This window comes from Neoarius graeffei, chromosome 22 (assembly GCF_027579695.1).
Source record: "Neoarius graeffei isolate fNeoGra1 chromosome 22, fNeoGra1.pri, whole genome shotgun sequence".
Classification (NCBI taxonomy): Eukaryota; Metazoa; Chordata; class Actinopteri; order Siluriformes; family Ariidae; genus Neoarius; species Neoarius graeffei.
In genome coordinates, this window is record NC_083590.1 from 28,343,968 (window position 1) to 28,365,860 (window position 21,893).

At 40.5% G+C, this 21,893-nt stretch overlaps 1 protein-coding gene across 2 annotated transcripts in view; it reads right to left on the reverse strand.

The window, feature by feature from the left end:
* The window catches only part of abcf1 (ATP-binding cassette, sub-family F (GCN20), member 1), a 51,727-nt gene that overhangs the window by 11,551 nt on the left and 18,283 nt on the right, over nt 1-21,893 (reverse strand). For both annotated transcript variants that reach the window (XM_060904709.1, XM_060904708.1), the window contains 13 exons: nt 20,756-20,818; nt 20,536-20,613; nt 18,806-18,901; nt 18,567-18,689; nt 13,853-13,953; nt 13,636-13,721; nt 11,267-11,406; nt 9,080-9,228; nt 8,892-8,975; nt 3,503-3,627; nt 3,301-3,413; nt 3,031-3,202; nt 450-524 (listed from right to left, as the gene is read on the reverse strand). In XM_060904709.1, coding sequence (XP_060760692.1) covers nt 450-524; nt 3,031-3,202; nt 3,301-3,413; nt 3,503-3,627; nt 8,892-8,975; nt 9,080-9,228; nt 11,267-11,406; nt 13,636-13,721; nt 13,853-13,953; nt 18,567-18,689; nt 18,806-18,901; nt 20,536-20,613; nt 20,756-20,818 — 1,405 coding nt within the window. The remainder of the gene's footprint in view (nt 1-449; nt 525-3,030; nt 3,203-3,300; nt 3,414-3,502; nt 3,628-8,891; nt 8,976-9,079; nt 9,229-11,266; nt 11,407-13,635; nt 13,722-13,852; nt 13,954-18,566; nt 18,690-18,805; nt 18,902-20,535; nt 20,614-20,755; nt 20,819-21,893) is intronic.

Here is a 21,893-nt window from a genome sequence, read left to right on the forward strand (position 1 = left end):
GAGCTGCTGACATATTCTACTTTAGTTAGCTAATTTTATTGTAGTTGGCTTAGCTAACTACATAGTTAATAAATAAATAACTGGCCCCATTCACTGCTAAAGTAATTACTTGAAACAAATTATTATTATAGTATTAAGACATTTAATTTTAAATCACACTTGGATGATCCATGTGTAGTAATATAAAAAGTATTTTTGTTCATAAAGTAGGAAAGAAAAAATTAAATTAATGATTTGTGGTAATTAAAAACAAGATATTTAAAGAATACTTGGAATATTCAATCATAAAATAAATTGATTTCAAAAGATAGAGCAAAGAAAAACTCAGTCAGCATGAAATAACCTGGAAAATGAATGCGGGTCATTTTTGACCCATGTTGTACATTAGAAGGGGTGTGCATATGTTTTGCATCAAAGGGTTAACAATGGTGCACAAAGTTTTAACTTACTTCGAGACTCCATATCAATACCAAAGTCAACATTTTTGAACAGAGGCTTCTGACCCGTGTAGGCAAAGTCCACACCTGAGAAGAATGGAACAAAAAGGGAGTTTACTTTCTCTCAACAAGAAACATTAAATTAATTGAATGTACTGACTTTCAAACAGATAATATACAAAATCATATTAAGCACATGTCTAACAGCACTAACCATTCTTAACGGTGCAATTTATTCATAAATTGTTCTACATTAAAACAATCATTCTGCTCCAGACATTTCCAAGAAATATGAAAAATTACAACATTGTTCCATCAAAAGAAGGACTTTCTTTGTCTCATCTCATTATCTGTAGCCGCTTTATCCTGTTCTACAGGGTCGCAGGCAAGCTGGAGCCTATCCCAGCTGACTATGGGCGAAAGGCGGGGTACACCCTGGACAAGTCGCCAGGTCATCACAGGGCTGACACATAGACACAGACAACCATTCACACTCACATTCACACCTACGCTCAATGTAGAGTCACCAGTTAACCTAACCTGCATGTCTTTGGACTGTGGGGGAAACTGGAGCACCCGGAGGAAACCCACGCGGACACGGGGAGAACATGCAAACTCCACACAGAAAGGCCCTCGCCGGCCACGGGGCTCGAACCCAGGACCTTCTTGCTGTGAGACGACAGCGCTAACCACTACACCACCGTGCCGCCCGACTTTCTTTGTTTTGGCTTAAATTCTATATGGATCAAAATATCCTTATTCACATTTAATGACCTACACATTCAGATAATCTGAAGTAAGAACACATCACTGCAAGTGAACGCAGCACTGTGGAAAAACGCTGGTTAAATCTGGTGCAACTTCCAAACTCAACCAGGATAAAACTGTTGCTCGTACTGTAAATAACTCCAAGTACAATCTATCACCTATTATTACACATATAGGCCACTTTTTCCATGGAATAAAAACACGTGTTCTATTCCCTTCTAGTGGGTTTATTGATGGCATACAATATTTTTATCATATCGCTTATCCTCCATGTATTATGCCACTCTACCCAATGGAGAATGAGCGTTCAATATTGTTATAATATTACACGCTGTCAAGACAACACAACGTCACACGTCAGAGCTCATGCGAATATCCAATAACGAAACTTTGCTGCTGCACATGCGCACAATCATTTCTTTGTCGGCCGGGAAAGAGAGAAGACAAGGTTAATTCAGTGCTTGGATTAAGCACGAAATAAACTGAAAGTGAAGACACACTGAACACCCGAAAGGCTACCAAAACTTCATCATATATTCTTCATGCATATTTACAAGAGAAAAATATACCGACGGCCATCGAAAAACTGGAAAAGAGACACATCGGAAATATAAAATTTCCACACTAGAGAGTGACTGACAGTTTGTTCACAAACATGGCCGCAAGGTTTGCTTTATTAAAAAGTGGAAGATTTAAACAAAGACGTGCTGAACACCAGAAAGGCTACCAAAACTTCACTGGATATTCTTCACGCATATTTACAAGAGAAAAACAGACCAACGGACACTGAAAAACTGGAAAAGAGAGCAATAGCAGAAATATTGTCAAAGTTCTACTTGGAAGTGAGGAAAAGTGACGGAGACTTTTACACGAGGACTTCACTCAGCAAAGCCCTTTAGTTTTGAACAACTGCAATGTAACAATTAACTACGACCAAAAGTGAACTGTGAACTTGAACTGTCCACCTGTATATAGCTTGTATACAAGTTGGGTTGTTGTTCAGGCTTTTTGGACTTGTACCATTTTTATTGTTAGAACTTTGACTTTGTACAGTACACTGGATTGACAGAACATTGAATTACATTCGATCAGAATCAGCATTCAATATTGGTAAGTTACCGCCCCGTTCTTAACTTTTTGTAAAATCTATAATTGTTCCATTGAATGTGTATGTATAATAATAATAATGGCTTTTATTCGTGGTATATCAGATATATTCCATTCAGCTAGCATGATACTGAACTCATCTTCGACTCATAATAATTTATTTATTATTTAAATATACCTTCAGTGAAAACATTTCACTATTCTGACCGAATTATTGCGGTAATCCTGATGAACCAACATTTATACCACAGGGCTTTTGTATTCTCAAATCGGATTGGTCAGATGATGTTAATTTGTCTGCTGTAATCCCGGTTGTACCGGCCACACGAAAAATCAACAGGTTTATATTAATAAGCTCATTTTAAGAGTCACATGAGCTAAACTAGCTGGGGAGATTCCACTCAGTGCCACTGTGTGTATGTTTAGTGCTCCAAATATCTATCTGAATTTGGATTAAAAGCTGAAATTGGTGTAGCCTAAACTGAAAGGTTCCCCCCCCCCTCCCTTTTTCTTTTTAAATATGAACCCGAACACTGAGCAACATAGGAATGTCTGTTCTGACAGTTCCTCAACCTCACCTACATCACTCAAGTTCATACTTGGTCTCGACAAGAGATGTGTGCAGGACTGTTCTTTTAATCCTATTCGTATCTGTTTAGAACATGTTCATTCTGAATAATGCACTTGTATTCGGTTACATCCCTAGAGATGCACTCACTGTGGAGGCCGAGAATGGGTGGAGAGAGAGGTGGTGGGTTTGGAAAAGTGAATTTCACAGTGTATTCTTTCGGTCTTTTCAGGAGCTCTGGGGCTTCATGGCTTTCCTCTTCCTGTCCCTTTTTCTTGCCTTTCTGCTGTTTCCTCGTCAGCGCCTCCTTTGTTTGTTTCTCCTGTAAAGAGATGAAGAGAGGGTGTGAGGGGCTGTCACAGCACAATAAACAGTATAAATATCAAGCAATTCAAGTACATTAAAAAAAAAAAAACCCACAGCTTGTTTAGTGGATTTGCCTCCAGCTTTCAGCTCCTTCAGCTTTTTCTCTTGTTTCTCGTATTGCTTCAGGAGCTCCTTTTGCTTCTGCACGTACATCTTCTTAAACGCCACTACAAAACGGATTTTATATTTTAAAACGCATTACTTATACAACATCACACATATTGATTCCTATTGGAAAAAATTAAGGGTCACTCACAGTAGTTGCCCCTGTAGTAATAGAGTTTCTGGTTGTCCAGGTGAATGATATCTGTACAGACATCGTCTAAGAAACTCTGGTCATGGGACACAATCAGTAGGGTCTTCTTCCAGCTTTGCAGGTAGCTTTGGAAAAAAAGAAAAATGATAAGTTAGATGGAAAGCTGGAAGTCAAGAGTTTAGCGTTGGACAAATGATAAATAGATTAGCTCGCCCACTAGGCAAGTGAAAGCTCCAACATGTTGCTCAGTCCCATGTTTTCGTTACACCAATTAAGCCTCAAGGTGATGATACATGGGGCAATTTTTTGGGCAGTGTTACTGGGCAGTTGTGCTTTGGCACTTTTCCACTGAGATTGGGCAACATAATTTCTATCTGGACGATTCTGATTGTTTTGGGCAACTTTTTAAGATCATCCAAGAGTGCTAGCAGTGAATCACATGACCACCTGAGAGCTTCTGAAATTTTCAACAAAGATGGCAGCATCTCAACAGCAGTGGGGTAAAGAAAAAAAAAAAAGAGAGACAACTTATATCTTATGTCGGCAAGTTATGTGTAAACCCAAAAGTAGTTCATTTACCTCATCAGATGCTTAGAAAACTAACAGACATCTATTTTTGTGCGCTCAGATTGGAATTAAAACATCGATTTTTTTCACCTAAGTGTAAACTGCCATTAGAGATTGAATGGGATTTAGCGAACTAGTGGTGGTTTTTGCTAACATAGTTAGCTGAAAGTTAAGAGATGAGTTATGATCTGCCAAGAGATGAGATATGGTATGAGACGTATATTAGAGAGGTGCAAGACATGTATGAGAACAGTGAAACAGCAGTGATGTGTGCAGTTGGAACGAATGAATGGTTCAAGGTGAAGGTGGGATTTCATCAAGGATCTGCTTTGAATCCTTTCTTGTTTGCCATAGTGATGGATAGCTTGACGGATGAAGTGAGGCAAGAGTCACCATGGAACATGATGTTCGCGGATGATATTGTGATATGTGGTGAAAGTAGAAAGGAGGTTGAGTTGGGTTTGGAGAGATGGAGGTATGCATTGGAACGAAGAGGAATGAAGGTGAGCAGGAGCAAAACAGAATACATGTGCATCAAATGGGGAGAATGGGGATGAGAGAGTGTAGTGAAGATGCAAAGAGTAGACGTAAAGAAAGTTGGTGAATTCAAGTACCTGGGGTCAACTGTGCAGGAAAATGGGGGCTGCGATACTGAGGTGAGAAAGCGAGTGCAAGCAGGGTGGAACAGTTAGAGAAGGATTTCGGGAGTCATTTGTGATAGGAAAGTCCCAGCAAAAGTGAAAGATGTATAAGACAGTAGTGAGACCAGCTGTGATGTATGGATTGGAGACCGTACCCTTAACGAAGAGACAGGAGGCAAAGTTGGAGGTGGCGGATTTGAGGATGTTAAGGTTTGCGATGGGAGGTTGGACAGGATAAGGAACGAGCACATCAGAGGGACAGCACATGTGGAGAGCTTCGGAATTAAGCTAAGAGAGATGAGACTGAGATGGTACGGGCACATCCTGAGAAGAGATGCAGAGCATGTTGGAAGGAGAATGTTGAGGATGGAGCTGCCAGGCACACAAAAATGAGGAAGGCCAAAGAGGAGATACATGGATGTGGTGAGACATGAAAGTGGCAGGATGTGGAAGACAGGGAGCAATGGAGACAAAAGATCCACTGTGGCGACCCCTAATCGGGAGCAGCCAAAAGAAGAAGTTGTTAGCTGAAAGTTATCGCTAGCTATGTAGGGATAGCGTTAGCTCTCTTGCATCAAGTTAAAAGTGATGTACAGCTCATGATTTGTTTTCATGAGTTGTAAGAGAGATTGTCTAACTTATCGCCTGATGTAATTCACATCCAGAGCACGACTACTTGTGGAACCTGAGGGTGAAACAGTACAAACTTCAGGATCTAAGAAAGAAAGAAAGCCTTTCAGGAGCTCTGTCACAGCCTTTCCCTCCTCGGCAGCATCTCCTGGTCCATGTCTTTTTTCTTTTTTGCCGAGATGAGAATTAAAGAATTAGGTTTTTGTGATGTAGATCACTTATAGCATATGTGATTGACGCTAGTAGCATTTTAAGAAATTTAAAAAGCTTTTTTTTTTTAAACAGAATAACGTGGTTATTTCGACTTATAAAATGTTAAAATAATGCCAAATTATCTTTTGACCGGAGTATCTATTCAGTTTTGTTCCAGAAGTGATCCTTACTTGAGTGAAATAAAGGCTGATGCCAAGACAAAAGTGACTGCTGCGAATGTTTCAGTGTCCATCTTTGAAATGTCTATCTCCCTGGCAATAGATTTGCTCTTATCTGATTGTTGTCAATTGTCTGTTGCCCTATGTCTCACTTGGTTGCCTGTTGCTGGCAACATTACCCAAAAAGTTGCCCCGTGTATCACCACCTTAAAGGAACAGTCCACCGTACTTCCATAATGAAATATGCTCTTATCTGAATTGAGACGAGCTGCTCCGTACCTCTCCGAGCTTTCCGTGACCTCCCAGTCAGTCAGACGCACGGTCACTCCTGTTAGCAATGTAGCTAGGCTCAGTATGGCCAATGGTATTTTTTGGGGCTGTAGTTAGATGCGACCAAACTCTTCCGCGTTTTTCCTGTTTACATAGGTTTATATGACCAGTGACATGAAACAAGTTCAGTTACACAAATTGAAACGTAGCGATTTTCTATGCTATGGAAAGTCCGCACTATAATGACAGGCGTACCAACACCTTCTGCGCGCTTCGACAGCGCATTGATATCTGAGCTCCGTATCAATGCACTGTCGAAGCGCGCAGAAGGTGTTAGTACGCCTGTCATTATAGTGCGGACTTTCCATAGCATAGAAAATCGCTACGTTTCAATTTGTGTAACTGAACTTTGTTTCATGTCACTGGTCATATAAACCTATGTAAACAGGAAAAACGCGGAAGAGTTTGGTCGCATCTAACTACAGCCCCAAAAAATACCATTGGCCATACTGAGCCTAGCTACATTGCTAACAGGAGTGACAGCGCGTCTGACTGCGTCTGACTGACTGGGAGGTCGCGCAAAGCTCGGACAGGTACGGAGCAGCTCGTCTCAATTCAGATAAGAGCATATTTCATTATGGAAGTACGGTGGACTGTTCCTTTAAAGGACAAAGAATGCAACAGAAGACAACAAACATCCAGTAAGCGGCAGTTGTGCGGACGGAAACACCTTGTTGTTGAGACACTGGTTCAAGCTGACATGAAGACGTCTACAGTAACTCAAGTAACCACTCTTTACAACTGTGGTAAGAAAGAAAAGCATCTCAGAACGCACAGCACATCAACCCCTGAGTTGGAGGGATTTTTTTTTTTTGCACTAGTCTGTGTAAACTCTAGAGACTGCTGTGCATGAATATCATTGGAACTTGGCAGGTTCTGAACTACTCAAACCAGATCAAAAATCAACCATTTTCCCCCATTTGGATGTTTTAAGGTGAACATTAACTCAAGTTCATGACCTGTAGCTGCATGATTTTATACACTGTGCTTCTGCCACATGACTGGCTGATTGGATGATGTCATGAATTAGCATGGGTGCGGGTGCTCCTAATAAAGTGTCTGGTGAGTGTACATAGCAAATAAAGTCCACTGATTCCAGTTTTACAGAAAACTTTGACACTACTGAATTGGCGTGTGAAGCAGCATTAACTTTGCATGACGCTAAACAACGGCCATAAGATTTCCATGACTGGTTCGCTAATTTGGCTGTCTTAACTACAAGAAAACAATTTGAAGTTTTCCTTAAAGCACAGACGCAGAACCATGGCCTCACTTTCGTTTATAAATGCCTTGAGACCTCAAGAATGGCACAGGAATAGTTTTAAGCATTAACAATAAATCTAATATAGTAATTTTTACAATTAAAGTGATTCATATAGGTAGCGGTCTGAGTGAATGACCTTGACGTCCGTAACGTCACAGCAGGAAGTCTATCGGTCTCATCGCCATTTCCGCTACACTAAAACACAGAGCTGACTGCAACTCTGATCCTCCATTTTGAGCTAATTTATCGCCATGCCACGGAGATGTGTTTTTGGCCGGTGCAGCAACACGACAGAAGGTGGATTTACGTTGCATTCATGGCCCAAGAATGTTCAAACTGCAAAGATTTGGACGCGTTTTGCGAGAAGTTCACGGGCTCATTGGACGGCTATGAAGTGGTCTGTCCTCTGCTCTGCACATTTTACTGAAGACTCGTACGAGACCTCTGACCTGTTGAGGAGTGTTGGCTATAAGCCCGTATTGAAAGAGGGTGCAGTACTAATAATTAAAGGAAAAGAAAACTACAAGCAAAGGAAAGTATTTTTTTTTTTTTTTTAAAAGGAAAGTTCAGTTGCACCAGTTTTCCCGGAGTGAGCCGAGGGTTGTTGCTAAAACCCGGGATGGAACAGGAAGTGACACACAGTATTGCTCGGGCAGTGGCCTCCCTGCAGTTGTTGCTAAAACTGGTGACGTCCCGTTCCATCCCGGGTTTTAGTAATTGCTTGAGCCGAGCAGTAATAGCGGAATGCACAGTATGAAGAAAAGTGAAAGAGTGGAGCAGCCGTCTTATTTCTAAACTGGATATTGCTGCCATCTCGCCCTTACGTGGAAGAAGCGAATGAACGGAGAACTGAACGAACAACTGAAAGTCAGATTGTTTCAAAACAATCGGCCACAAGATCGGCCTTCAAGAAGCGAGAACACAGATGGGTAAGCTCCGACTCATTTGGATACAAAACAACAAAAACACCACACGTTGTTTACCTGCATTTAGATGAATACATGTAACTTGTATTGTGTGTTTAAGTTAGCGGTATGAGATTATTTAATTTGCTTCAGAATGTGATTGTCTCAGTTCATCTGATTATTTAATGAGCCTTTTACGTTTTATCAGTGAAGTACATGCATGCACGTACATGTATGTTGCATAAGTTATAACACCCATCCTGTTTTAATGAGAGTCAACCCACAATCGATGAAGTCAAATCAGTCTTAGTTGAGCAAGTCGGTAACGATATTTCGTACTTTCACCATAAATTTTTATTTATATGACTTTGGTCTATAGCTGTCAAAGGCCTCGGCCTTAAAACCGGTTACCGCTGTGACGTCACAAACTCAGGGCTGGCTGGCTCAGCGGGGCAGCTTGAACACCAACACTGCGGTCGATTTTAACTCTCAAAAATATTTTTAAATTCCCATTTATTCAGCATACAAGAGTCAAGGATGGAAATACTATCTAGTCAAAAATTTATTTAAAAATAAAGGTTCTGCGTATCTGCTTTAAGCCTTTCCTAAATCCATGTAAATAACAGCTGTAGTTTGGACAGAGCTGCAGTGCTTTGTTCTCAAAACTTTTTGAGACATTACTTGTTGAGCCAGATGACAGCATTGAGGTCGAGGTGGTTCGTTGGCTCGTCCAACATCAGCAGGGTAGGCTCCATGAACAGAGCTCTGTAGAACGAATTAGAGACAATCATGTCACAAGGTCACAAATAACAGAGCCATTCCTTCATACAATTTCCTGCTTTGCTATTGACAGCTGCTATCTTTCATACCTGGCGAGTGATACTCTCATTCTCCAGCCACCTGAAAACTTCTTAGTCGGTCTGTTCTGCATTTCAGGGGTGAAGCCCAAACCAGCCAGGATCCTGCGAGCCTTGGCCTCTGCTGCCGCTGCTCCGATGGCTCTGAGCTCCTCATACACCTGGCAGAGATGATGAGATGATGAAATGACGAAAGGGTCACATCGACATCTACATAGCATTCAATATAAAGCACAACTGAAATGATGTTTTTTCGAACTTGTGAAAAATTAATCTGGTGGAAATTATATTAAAAAAGTCTACTTTGGTTATTTCACAGCTTATATACTCAAAGTAAAGAGTGAGTCCATTAATTCCTCGGAGCTGAACTGACTTTATCAAGACTGCTGCATTTCTGCCAACTGCAAATCTCTGTGTAACAGTCTGTACTCTCTCTCTCTCGCTCACATCTTTGTTTTGTAAGGATGGACCATAAAAGTCACAAGATCACTGAAGAACTTTGTGGTTGTATGAGGTGTACTTAAAGCAGATATGCAGAACCTTTATTTTTAAATAAATTTCTGAGTGGATAGTATCTCCATGTTTGACTCTTGTATGCTGCATAAATGGGAATTTAAAAAAAATAATAATAATAATTATATATATATATATATATATATATATATATATATATATATATATATATATATATTTTTTTTTTTTTGGAGTTAAAATCGACCGCAGTGTTGGCATTGGAGCTGCCCCGCTGAGCCAGCCAGCCCTGAGTGCGAGACATCACAGCGGGAACCGGTTTTAAGGCCGAGGCCTTTGACAGCTATAGACCAAAGTCATATAAATAAAAATTTATGGTGAAAGTAAGAAATACCGTTACCGACTTGCTCAACTAAGACTGATTTAACTTCATTGATTGTGGGTTGACTCTCATTACAACAGGATGGGTGTTATAACTTATGCAACATACATGTACATGCATGCATTTTCACTGATAAAACGTAAAAGGCTAATTAAATAATCAGATGAACTGAGACAATCACATTCTGAAGCAAATTAAATAATCTTATACTGTTAACTTAAACACACAATACAAGTTACATGTATTCATATAAATTCAGATAAACAATGTGGTTTTTTTTTTGTTGTTGTTGTTTTATATCCAAATGAGAGTCAGAGCTTACCCGTCTGTGTTCTCGCTTCTTGTGGCCGATTGTTTTGAAACAATCTGACTTTCAGTTGTTTGCTCAGTTCTCCGTTCATTCGCTTCTTCCACGTAAGGGCGAGATGGCAGCAATATCCAGTTTAGAAACAAGACGGCTGCTCCACTCATTCTCTCCATATGGAAAACTCCACCATTACTGCTCGGCTCAGGCAATTATTAAAACCCGGGACGGAACAGGATGTCACCGGTTTTAGCAACAACCGCAGGGAAGTCACTGCCCAAGCGATGTGTCACGTCCTGGGTTTTAGCAACAACCCCCAGCTCACGCTCCGGGAGGACTGGTGCAACTGAACTCACTTTCAAAAATAAAATAAATACTTTCCTTTTCTTGTTTTCTTTTTCTTTACTTGTTGGTACTGCACCCTCTTTCAATACGGGCTTGTAGCCAACGCTCCTCAACAGGTCAGAGGTCTCGTACGAGTCTTCAGTAAAATGTGCAGAGCAGAGGAGAGACCACTTCATAGCCGCCCAATGTGCCCGTGAACTTCTCGCAAAACGCATCCAAATCTTTGCAGTTTGAACATTCTTGGGCCATGAATGCAACGTAAATCCACCTTCTGTTGTGTTGCAACACCCGCCAGCAGCACATTTCCATGGCATGGCAATAAATTAGCTCAAAATGGAGAATGGGAGCTGCAGTCAGCTCTGTGTTTTAGTGTAGTGGAAATGGCGATGAGATTGATAGACTTCCTGCTGTGGTGTTACAGACGTCAAGGTCATTCACTCAGACTGCGAACTATATAAATCACTTTAATCGTAAAAATTACTATATTAGATTTACTGTTAACGCTTAAAACTATTCCTGTGCCATTCTTGAGGTCTCAAGGCGTTTATAAACGAAAGTGAGGCCATGGCTCTGCGTATATGCTTTAACACTCACTGACTAAGCATATTACTTCCTGGGTCCATTCAGGAAAACAAAATAAACCCACAGAAAACTGTGAAGGCAAAATTAAAAATGGGGGGGGGGAATGGCCTCTGACCTTCTCCAATCTCTCAGAGACACTGTCTTCTCCCTTCTCAAGCAAAACCTGCAGCCTCTTCTCCTCCTCCAGTAACTTCAGACGCCGCGTGTCTGCCTTCAGCACAGCCTGCACGGCCGGAGTGTCATCAGCGACCACCTCTGAGAAAGAGCACAACTATTCAGTACACAAACCTGAAAGAAACTCAATCAGTACAATCAGCAAAAAAAAAAAAGAAGGGAATAAAGATAGTGTATTCGAAAGAATGCGTTAATATAAACCCGTGATTTAGAGGTCTGCGCGGGTCGGATTTTTCACTCCCGCTCCCGCCCGCAAAGAATTATGATTTTGTCCCGCTCCCGCCCGCAAATCCCACATGATGCAGACGTTCGCGTTATTTCTCAGGAAAGTTCTTGTCTTGACACAGCGTGATGGTGCCCCGCCCCCTACTTTGAGTGGATTTGAGCACAAATATCTACAGCTCACGTTCACGTTTGTTATTATTTACCTTGTTTCTGAATTCAGAATGTTGAAATGGCAGCATGTAGACCTAATAATAATAATAATTATTTAAGTAGGCTAATCATTTAAGTATGCGCTCTCCCGTGGTGCGTCTCCTATGAATAATTAGTGTGAAAGGAGAGATGGATCGCACTCTTGAACTTACATTTCTTTTCAGTTGTTTTTAGCAGCAGAAGGAGACAAACGTTTCGGCTGTTGCCTTCGTCAGTGTCTCTAATAATAATAACAATAATAATAATAAAAAATAAAAAAAGACAGGCGAGCACGTAATTCCAAGTGGAAATTTGGTATATTTATTGTTCAGCCATACAAAACATTAGGCTAACCCAGTTTACATTTGTAAAGCATTTCTAACTAAAATGTCCGATTTCAGGACTCTTGACTTTTTAACGGTAAATGTACCTCTTTTTAAAGCAGCACTTACTTTTGAAGCACTGTGAGCTTCAGTAAAGGAGCTCTGCTCTTCTGCCATGATCGGAGATCTCAAACATGGAAGAGGAAAGGAATCGGAAACGTACGAGAGTTATTTATCCTCTCCTGGATCAGAATCAGAATTCTGATGACCAGCTCATCTAAGGTGGGGTTTACATTAGACCGTATCAGCGGATCATCAGATTAACGTTTTTAAAACGATTAGTGTGCACACAGCAACGCCAATACACGGATACGCTCGGCTCCGCAGGCATCCTGCGCTCCAAATCACTCCGCCCTGAACAGCGAGTGCCCTCTGGAGGGTGCGCACTCCGGCCCTGCGCAGCTCACACAGCGCGCGAGTGAAGTGCACGAGCCACGATTCGGGACTGAGCCGCTGTGTGTGTGATCCCAGCGCATATCACTTACCACTTGCAAGTGGAAGGATGGCAAGCCTAAAGACAATCATAACTACACAATGGGCAGTATTTGCATCAGTATTTGCAGTATTTTCATACTTTTATACTCTTTAATGAAAGGTGATACAAGGCAGAAGTCCGTGCCGTTTTTCAGCAGTCGCGTCACATGACCAACGCCAGCGAATCAGGAAGGTGGATGTCACAGTGACGTTGTCCAATGACGACGCCAGCTAGAGCTCAGCACAGCGTATCCGCGTATTCTGAATGTTTACACAGCACCGGACCAGACACGATCTGGATTGAATACGTGGACCCTGGTGGATTCCCGTTTCCCGGCGTTTCCAGGCGGTTTAATGTAAACAGACAGTGCATCCGCGAAGAAAACGAGACAGATACGGTCTAATGTAAACTTGGCCAAAGGTGTCATTGAGGCATCATGTTAGTGTGGGTCACTGGAGGCTGGGTGTGAACGGCGAGTCATTAGAGTGATCAAAGGATTGCCCGTTAGGGTGATCAATGGAAAATTTAAGATGCCATTCCTCACTCAATCTAGCAATCTGACTCTCTCTGCAAATTTAGGCATCTTAAAATGTTTTTATTAATGCCAAATAAAATATCCAGCACAAATTATATATGATAGACATAAATTAATAATTTATAAATTTTATTTTAAACACGTTTTTAGTTAGCGGGACTGCAGCTTATCATCGCTCCCGCCCGCGCCCGCATATGTGCACTCCTGCTCCCGTCCGCGCCCGCAATGAGCTTTCAAAATTTGTCCCGCGCCGCACTGCTTTGCAGCGGGTCCCGCGGGAGTGCAGGGCTCTACCGTGATTTGTCTCCGAGTCCGTCCTATTGCCTGAGCTGCTATTATAGAAAATTAATGAACACATTCTGACCAATCAGCTTTGTGAATTCAGCAAAGCTATTTCATAAAGAAGGAATCAAATATCACAAAAGGATTCAACAGTGCTGTGATACAAAGAAAATAAATGATCGATTTGAGACGTGCAAGAATTCATGAGAAGTTTTCTGTACCTTGTTCACAGAGCAGCACATCAATATTGGGAGGAATGCTCAGAGCTCTGTTGGAAATGTGCTTCAGTAAGGTGGTCTTTCCTTTCCTAAATAAATAAATAAACAAACAGCACAGATGGCAGGGATTAAAGACATATCAAGGATGCTGATGTTCCTTCCTTGCATTTTGCCCTTTTATTATTGAATTAAGTGATTTTTATTATTGCTACCTACTAACCCGTTTGGTCCAACCAGACCGTAGCGGCGACCAGCTACAATCAGAAGATCAGCGTTGACAAAAAGCTCTTTCCCATGAGCCGAGATGCTGAATCTCTCCAGCTGTGGCACAACAGAACAAGCAGGAGCGTCAGGATTGGCCATCTTCAAACCTACAGCCTACATACCTCTCTCTTTTTTTAAACAGATCCATTATACTTTATGTATTTATTTATGCCCTTGTATAATATTGGGTTGGATAGACACAGACAGATAGATATTTGTGATAGTCGATGTACCCATAAGCTCATGAATACAAACTAGCATTCTCCTGAATAAACAAAGACTCGTTAATTATTAGAGGTGTGACGATTAATCCATCCCCGATTCAAAAATTAATTAAAATGTAATGAATCACGATTCACTGACAATACCTAATTTTATCCCGATAACCCTAGATGCATAAGAAATGTCGACAAACGGCATAATTTTGATATTAAAAATTCGATTCGGTATCTGGAGCTGTACATGAGCACAGCAATGTTTGTGGTTGCTATAGCAATCTAGCGAGATCACGCGTTGCTTTGTGAACAACATGGCGGACGACTCGGAGTTCCTGAAGCCACTGGCTTTTAAAAGCCCAGTTTGGCGGCATTTCTTACCGTCTCGTGACAGAAAACAAGTGTTGTGTAAGCTACGAGTCTAAATTTCCTCATCATGGCAATAAATTATTGCTATCTCAGAACTTACTGAATCTCAGTGCCTTATGACCTCTCTGGACAATGAATGTTGTGTCTCAAGACGTGGTGTTCACTTTAACACAAGCGACTGTATTTTTGTGTTTTAAAAGACTGAGACAAAAGTCATGAAGTTTTCATTGCTTTTTTGTTTCTTAGTGTTTTGCGGTTTGAAAATTAAAATGCGCCAAAAATGACTGAACTGTGATACATTCATAGTTACATTCAAAGTCAATGGAGGGACCGGAGTCTGAATAAAGACTCCAAAGGCAGCACGACTTCTTGTTTTTTTTATTGCTCTACATTTCTAGGCTGACAGTTAACAGAATATTGACAAGTATTTGCATCAGTTATAAAATAGAGGACAAAAAATGTGAATCGTGATTCAAATCGAACTGAATCGAAGGTCAGAATCGTGATTTGAATTAAATCGTGAAAAAACTGAATCATCACACCTCTATTAATCATCAAAATATGGAATCAGTTCATTTATTGATGAATGTTCATGCAGCGTCACAGTCAACACATCCGTGAGCCGCTGTTATTAGTGAGAACGATCATAAAATGTGTTAGTAAGTAAACTACGTCACAGTGTTGTGCTGCTGTTGCTGAAGTAGCTCTTGTTTATCCTGCTGCTAAAAACTAATCCTGCAGTTCATAGAATCCATGCTACTGGTTCCAGGAGCATAGATGAGCTCCCAGAACCAGAGTGAAAAGAAATCACATCAGCTAAAACCCCTGAAATATACAGTACCAATCAAAAGTTTGTACACCCCTACTCATTCATAGGTTTTTCTGTATTTTGACAATTTTCTACATTGTAGAACAATACAGAGATATCAAAATTATGAAATAACATATGGAACATATGGAATTATGTGGTTAAAAAAAACAGAATATGTTTGATATTTTAGATTCTTCAAAGTGGCCAGCGTTTACCTTGATGACGCTTTGCACACTATTGGTGTTATCTTAACCAGCGTCATGAGGTAGTCACCTGGAATGCTTTTCAATTAACAGATCTGCCTCGTCAAAACTTAATTAGTGGATGAGTTTCTTGCATTCTTAATGTATTTGAGATCAAACAGTCAATAGTAAATACTAAAAAATAGGTACCCTATGGGTACATATAGTTACTGCTTATAAAATAAAATAGTTTTCTGATCCCATGTCCATACAGTAAATATAGCATATATATATTTACTCTATGAGGCAGTAGCCACAAAAATGAAGTGTAATCCAAAAATGAACAATTAAAAAAAAAATTTCACAGAAGTAAAATATACCAAGTGTCTGTACTTTATATTATTCTACTCTTACAGTTTTCGAAACCGAACCAAGGCTGATATACACACGCTGTCGCCATGACCGAAACTCTTATTTCCCGGAAATGGCCCAGCGCTAGAGCTCAGTGGTCCCAATACTCTTTTTGACAACTTCACATAACTCGGAAGTGCATCACATCTACATCACACATGGGACCACTGGCCAAAGAAGGCAAGAAAAAGGGGACAACCTGAAGTATCTTTTAAAATCGGAACAATTGCGATTGTTACACTCATTCTTACAACACGATGACACAGTGTTTGATCCTGTTTGAGGCAGTAGCTACAAAAATACAGTAAATGGCCCTATTCCACGACTGTAGTAATCCATATTACGTCAAGAACCGCTCAACTAAGTAAACAGAAACGACATCCATCATTACTTTAAGACGTGAAGTGTCTTAACTAACAAAAATAAGGAAAAAACTTTGAATTAGAAAGTGTGTCCAAAATTTGATTGATACTATCACACGCAAATGGCATTGTTTTCATTAGTGACAAAGAATCTGAACCACACTGAAAAGTAAAACAGTCACTTTAATAACAAGCAAGGTAATAAATAATATTTAAGAATTAAGTGGTGGTCTTGTGTTAAATATTCATGTGATGCACCTTTAAAACCAATCAAGTTCAAGTCAAGTTTATTTTATAGCGCTTTGAACAAAAGACATTGTCGCAAAGCAGCTTTACAGAATTTAAAGGACTTTAAACGTGAGCTAATTTTTATCCCTAATCTATCCCCGACGAGCAAGCCTGTGGCGACGGTGGCAAGGAAAAACTCCCTCAGACGACATGAGGAAGAAACCTTGAGAGGAACCAGACTCAAAAGGGAACCCATCCTCATTTGGGTGATAACAGACAACGTAATTATAACATTTTTAACATGAAGTCTGTTTTGTTGATGTTGTAACTCTTCACTGATGGAAACTTGAGTGCAAAACTGTTCATGACAACTGCAGTCCATGTTGTTGTACGCATGCTTCACTGGGTGATTTCCAGGTGAAGATCGTAAAGAAACCCCAGCAGTGAAACAACGTGAAATTCAATAGCTTGGTGACCTATGAAGTCAGGAAGTGATTTTCTACACAGGAAACACCATCACGAGGTCTCAGAATGCCGACGGTTTGTGTTGTTGTTGTGTCATCTTTACATGTTTTAAACTTTACTTAACTTTTACAGTCTAAACTTTACTTAACTTTTATTCTATTTTATTCTGCTGTTTTTTTTTTTTTGTTTTTTTTTAAGATATTTTTTTGGGCTTTTTGCACCTTTATTGGATAGGACAGTGTAGAGACAGGAAACGAGCGGGAGAGAGACGGGAAGGGACCGGGAAATGACCCCGGGCCGGAATCGAACCCGGGTCGCCCGCATTCACGGCACGGCGCCCCAACCACCCGAGCCACGACGCCCCTATTCTGCTGTTTTTTACTGAATTTTTATTTAATTTTATTATTGTATTTCTACTATTGTTTAATTCTTATTTTTTTTCTCTCTTCTTCCCCCTTTATTTTATGTAATTTTATTTTCTATTGTTTACGGTTTTGCTTTTACCTCTGTAAAGCACACTGAACTGCCACTGTGTATGAAATGCGCTATATAAATAAACTTGCCTTGCCTTGTTTACGGCTGCTCAAAACGATCAAACCGAGAAACCACATCATATGTTGTGATGATGAAAGGATGATGATGCGGAAGCACCTTTCACGAGAATGTACAAATCAATATGAGCTGGCTAACCGCCGTGCTATAAAGTGAGCATAGTTTGTTCGGGATCTATTTCTACCAGCAGAGCAAAAACAATCAGAACATTTAAATAATATTGGCTGGCTTTTTTCGTAGTATATCAGATGTATTGAACAAGTCTCGTTCAATATTATGCTAGCTGAATGGAATACATCTGATATACCATGAAAAAAAGCCAGCCAATATTATTATTATTATAATACATACACATTCCTTTTGGGGGTTCAACGTGTCTTTCTCTTTCAAAATCCTCTCAAAATCTTCCATATTTCACGAAGCAAACCTGGCGGCCATGTCTGTTTACAAATCATCACAGTCGCTCGCTAGCACAGAAGTTTTACGTCTCTGACGTGTGATGTCATGTTGTCTTGACAACCATGCAATATCGTAAACCATATTCAATGCTCATTCTCCATTGGGTAGAGTGACGTAATACACATAGGATAAGCGAAACGCTAACAATTACCGCATGTTATCAAACCAAATGAATGAAACCAGCCAGAAGGGAATAGAACACGTTTTTATTCCATCGAAAACGTGTCCTGTATGTACAGTATAATAATTGGCCACATTGGATCCAAAAGTTCACTTACTCTATATTCATTTCTTGTCTATAAAAGCAATATCACACACAAGATCCTGCTGTTGGGCTGAATATCAGTACGGCTGTGATTAGCTATGACACTCGGTGTACCGCCTCGTGCCTACGACCGAATCACAGCCGTGCTGATATTCAGCCCAACAGCACGACCTCGAGTGTGATATTGTTTAAATATGACTCAGGTCCTAGGATTAGGACAGATTAGCAAGCCTACATTTTAACATGCTCATGCGTGTGAACTCTGAAAAGAAATGGAGAATGTGGACGGAGTCGAGTTCAAGTAAGTTTGATTCAGTGTCTGCAAATGAAAACCGCTGTTACAGAACTGACCTTTATATCAGAGGCGTTTTCCAACATGGCTTGCCTTGAAGACAGCTCAGCCTGAGACACTGAGAAATCTCCCTCTGTGGCGTTCTGAGCACGGACACTGGCCACCTGCCGCTCGTACTCCAACTGTGAAGCCCCAACACCGACAATGCAGTTAAACTGATCAGCAAAACATTACGCTAAATATTACTTCAGAGAATAAACAAGTCTAGTTTAATTCTGTCTCTTCTCAGGACATGTACCATCTTCTTTTTCTTCTTCTTCTCCTTTTTACTCAGGTTGGCATAGGGATCTTCCTCCTGTCCTTTGCTCTGCTCCACAAGAGTGTCCTCTGCACTCTAACATCAAATGGGGGGAAAAAAAAACAAGGGTTGTAAACACATGGAAGACGAGAAGGGCACTCGGTAGAGTTTATACCTCCTTCCTCCAAGCCAAATATTATCAACATCAAATCAAACAAGACAGAGTCATCTATATCCCCCGCCCTATACCAAGTTTCAAGATATTATTTGTCACATTTTTCAAGTTCTGCTGGAGGAAACCAACCCTACCTCTTTACACTGACCTCAGCAGCCCATGGCATAAACCCACTGGACCTTTGGTCCAGGTGAGCTAAAAATTTCTCACATTTCTTAGTTTCAAAGGGCACATATACATTACTTAATCAACCCATACAGTATACCAACTTTCAAGACCATACCACTCATAGTTTTCAAGTTCTGCTCCGGAAACAAAACCTACCCTTAAGACTAACCTGAGAGACTAAGTCTAAAATTGTTTCCATGGAAACATCTCATCTCATCATCTCTAGCCACTTTATCCTGTTCTACAGGGTCGCAGGCAAGCTGGAGCCTATCCCAGCTGACTACGGGAGAAAGGCGGGGTACACCCTGGACAAGTCGCCAGGTCATCACAGGGCTGACACATAGACACAGACAACCATTCACACTCACATTCACACCTACGCTCAATTTAGAGTCACCAGTTAACCTAACCTGCATGTCTTTGGACTATGGGGGAAACCGGAGCACCCGGAGGAAACCCACGCAGACACGGGGAGAACACGCAAACTCCACACAGAAAGGCCCTCGCCGACCACGGGGCTCGAACCCGGACCTTCTTGCTGTGAGGCAACAGCGCTAACCACTACACCACCGTGCCGCCCTCCATGGAAACATGAAAAATTAAAATTTCTCAAATTTCTTAGTATGAAAAGGCACATCTACGTCACCTTGTTAACATGTATACCAAGTTTCAAATCCATATCATGAATAGTTTTGGATATATGCTCCGGAAACGAACATTGCTCTTAGAAACTAAGTCAAAATCTATTTTTTATGCAAAAATTTGAAAAATACTTTTTTTCAAAAATCAATTTATACACACACAAGTTTCTATATCATGAATCTTGGATAATACTAAAGTTGGATACCAAATTTCATCCACTACTTTTTGAGTTATGTTGGGATCAGACCAAAAAAAAAAAATTCTGGATTCACATACAGATCTGGATCTAATCAATTGTTTCTTGGCCCATGGTTCACCTTTCCTCAAAATCTGTTCACTACTTTTTGAGTTACACTGGGAACAAACAAACAAACGGAGGCAAAAACATAACCTCCTCCAACACAGTCGGCGGAAGTAAATATAAAGTTATCAGGATGACAAGAAATCTATGCAACAGAGAAGATGACATTCCGCCTGAGGTCCAGTCTTTCCCAGAAAAATGGGAGAAATGGACTGCCTGTATCAAAGGGGTAGAGGATGCGACCTTAACATGGGATACGATGGACAATTAAGGACACTGGCCATGATATATCACAATAATACAAACTGAGGTGCCCCTACATTGTTTTTCTTTGTCAGTCTGTTATTATTCTCTTGTTCCATATTATGCTGAAAATACTAAATAAAAAGTTACATAAAAAAAGTTGTCAGGATTACAATGAATAAAATTAAGCAGTGAGGATACCCTCATGGTGTCATTGTCATCACTTTTCGCTTCCTCTTCCTCATCCTCACTCGGAGGTTGGCGAGCAGGCTTGCCTTTCTGAAAGGGAACAGAAGGAAAGGAAAATGACAAGTGCTGCTCAGCCCAAAACACGTATGAGCTGGTGGAAAGCCAACATGCTTTAATAATAATAATAATAATAATAATAACAACAACAACAAGTGTGTTAAAGTGACCTGACCTTTGGCTGTTCTTTCTTTCCGGTAGCCTTCTGAGGCTTTTCCTCCTTCTCCTCATCTTCCTCCTGCAAACATCCGTTCATTGTTTACATTAATGCATTTTTATTAATATTAGGTTTATATTCTGCTCATCTATTTCTTTAAGAGCCAAATTTAGAAATAAACTTCATTGTTAATTTGCTTCATTGACAGTCATGTGTAAAAACTCTCCAGCTCAAAATAGCCTCAATGAGGCTGTAGCTCATACCAGCCACTGCTGTTGTGTGCGAGTCTGAAATCCGATCAATCCTGTGGGAGGACTTGCGATTTTTTGTGAAATTGCATATAACCCCGTGGAGCCGTATCCATGTCAGGTGGCACCACCTAGTGAATGATTCCTGTTGGAATGTCTTTAGAGTCTTCTGGGTGAGTTTCAGCCAAAACATCCTCGCACTTTGCAAACAGTAGTGTTTGGTATGACCAGTCACCCAAAATTTTCAAAACGCCCATAAAATGTTAAAGGAGAACTCACGGCAAATTTATCAAAATTCTATTTCTCATTTTATTAAATATAGGAATGCATTTTTGAGAGCTATTTTGTCACTGCTATAGCAAATAATGAGTGTTTGAAATATGCTCTGTAATATATCAACCCATATGTCAAAGCAATGGCCGTAAATGAGATTTGTCGAGACCTGTGAGAGACATCGTAGGACGGAAGTAAAACGTACAGCGGGAATCAAAGTGACCAACATCTGCCAACATTGTCAAAAGACGCGCGCGCCCTCTTTCGAATGCTGACGTAATCGAGCCGGAAGTTTTGTTTGTTTTGATAGCAATCAGAAAAGTTTGAAAAAAGTGGGCAGTAATCATCATTTAAACTCGTTTTTGTGCAATATTTCGTTTGGAAAAGTTTTCAAAATGGTGGCACTGACACCTGGCTGACACTTCATGTTTCGAAGTCTCGCACAAGACTTGTGAAGATCGCGCGGATAAGCGACGCCTGCCGTGGACCAAACGAACTAAATTCAACACGGCTAAAAACCAAATAGGCCGAAAAGTATAATATTTAATTGCAATTAGGTGCCAATACGAGTCACAATATAAGGTTACTAAAACTAAAAACGTAATTGAATAACACGTTAATTAAGAAATAAAGCA